Source organism: Octopus bimaculoides, chromosome 6, assembly GCF_001194135.2.
Source record: "Octopus bimaculoides isolate UCB-OBI-ISO-001 chromosome 6, ASM119413v2, whole genome shotgun sequence".
Classification (NCBI taxonomy): Eukaryota; Metazoa; Mollusca; class Cephalopoda; order Octopoda; family Octopodidae; genus Octopus; species Octopus bimaculoides.
Window position 1 is genome coordinate 79873680 of NC_068986.1, and position 2254 is coordinate 79875933.

The window sequence follows — 2254 nt, forward strand, 5'->3', positions numbered from 1 at the left end:
ATATGTATGTATGTATGTATGTATGTATGTACAGATAAAGAAAAAGCTGGTAGTCACATCGGAGTTTTGGTGACATAGCTGTAACTTAGAAGCAACTCTCGGTCTTTTCCTTGTAAAATTCAAATAAATATGTCACTCATCTGAAAGGTATTAAATGACCCTTCAGCTTAATGTTCGATTTATTTTATTTATAACTATGTTTACAATGTATACTATAAGATGTATGTTGGGGATTTTGAGGGAGGCAGAGAATGATAGAAAGAAATGAAGAAATAAATAGTATTCAAACACAAATTAAGGCTGGCTTAGCATTTTTATTCAATTTAAATGTATTTTGCCAACAACAAGAACAGCAACAACAAGGGCATCAAAGTTTTCAATAATATCTAAATCATATTAAGTTGCATATTAGTGCTTTTCTTTTTGTTCGATGTCGTTTCGTTTCGTTTCGTTTCGTTTCTTTTCGATGTCCTTATATTGAAAATCAAATTCAAAGGAAAAACTCAGTAGCCATCGCTCGTTAAGGGCGAGTCTCTCTGATCATAATCTGATATTCATTTTTTATTTTGTTTTTGTTTGTTTTTGTTTTATTTATTTGTAAAAAGTTTTTAACATGTTCTATCCTTGAATGAATCGATTTATTTATTCGTGTAATTAAAATGCATCGATTTATTTCATTAGGCTAGCAACTGTTACTGTTTCCAAAAACAGAATAAAACGAAGGTAAAGATAAAAATGTACATGACTACAAAGTTAGGGATCAGAAAAAAAATAGAGTAAACATCTATTTATAAGAATGATACCTTCCTAATATCTCTCGTGGGCCTGCAGAATGCTTTATATGCATATATACGTTGTATTTGGTTGTGTGTGCTTGTTATAAACCACGCAGCGGCTTGTCCTCTACGTATGCAAAACATGTAATGCACGACTAGGATATAAAAATGCAAATAACAAATCCGATTTTAAAAAACCTTCCATTGTTTTTTTTTATGGAAGACAGTCTGAAAGGCGGTACATAATGCTATATGTAACCTATTTCGGTTATATGGCTTTGATTTTTAAATACCAGGGATCGCCACTGATGCAGGGCCCATTTACGTGTATAAAATAAGTAACAAAAGGCAAAGTTGAAAACCTCTGGACAATGATGGAAGGACGGGAGGCAGGAAGAAGGGAAAAGTTAGAGGAAGAAAGTAGAGAAAGAGAGAGAAAAGTTTGTAAGTCGAACGGCATCACAAATCACTACCAGGTAAGTCACGTGGTGCAGTTGAAACAAATGGAGTCGGAGCAAACATCGGCTTTTGCCGGTAACTGTGCGTCTGACTTCTGTGATCTACGTCCGAACAGTAACCTAATTGGTCAGAAGACGAACGGATGTGTTGCACTTTGCCTCTGCTGGGTTTCGGTGCTACCGGTGGTGGCGGTGCTTTCTTCCCTGCTTGCGGTGGAATCTGCGGTACAACTGGCGCTGGAAAATAAAAATAAAAAACATAAATAAGAAATGAAATCAGAAAATATGGATAATAATTTGTTTCCAACATTGGCACAAGGTCACGAATTCGCGAAGAAGGATGGATAGTTGTCGATCTTTTCAACGACCAGTACTTGAACTCTCGAAGAGATTAAAAGAAAAAGAAATTGACAAGGACAGGAATTGAATTTCTCAAATTTGATACAAAGCTACACAGTTTGAGATCGTGAGTATTATAGTCTATATCAACCACAGTATTTCATTTCGTCAACCTCATAACAACGAAAGCAAAAAACAAAAATTGACTGATGTGGGCGAAATTTGAACTCAGAACATAAAGAAAGATAACGAGATAATTCAAATAACGTTATCCGGAGCTCCACCTGTTCTAACATCTGATTGGATACGCTGATAAATTCTAATTGCTTATTAGTTAATTACTAATCATTACATTATTTACTTTTTGTAATGTTATTTTTCATTCTGACATGTTGCCAACAATTACTAATTTAATTATGTCTTTGTCTATTTTGTTCCTTATATTTGCTGTTAATTAGCACACTTCGGAAACCAGTTTAGTGCTCTACTTAATCTATTTATTTTGGGCTATCGGGAATGGGAAGGGGAAGGTCTTGGACATTTAGTAAGTAAACAGCAATTACCTCATTAATGAAAATAAAAATATATATTGGAAATTAGCCACCTGAGTTTCGTACAGAAATGTATACATGTATACAAAATACACACACACACACACACACACACACACACACACACACA

General features: G+C 34.5%; 1 protein-coding gene across 3 annotated transcripts in view; it reads right to left on the minus strand.

Annotated features, from left to right (window-relative positions):
• Positions 1-294: 294 nt before the first annotated feature.
• Positions 295-2254, minus strand: part of LOC106882558 (uncharacterized) — a 214413-nt gene continuing 212453 nt past the window's right edge. For 2 of the 3 annotated variants that reach the window (XM_052968895.1, XM_052968894.1), the window contains one exon: positions 295-1471. In XM_052968895.1, the coding sequence (XP_052824855.1) occupies positions 1236-1471 (236 nt within the window). In that variant the 3' untranslated portion in view covers positions 295-1235. The remainder of the gene's footprint in view (positions 1472-2254) is intronic. The other variant, XR_008264440.1, reaches the window with a different exon arrangement.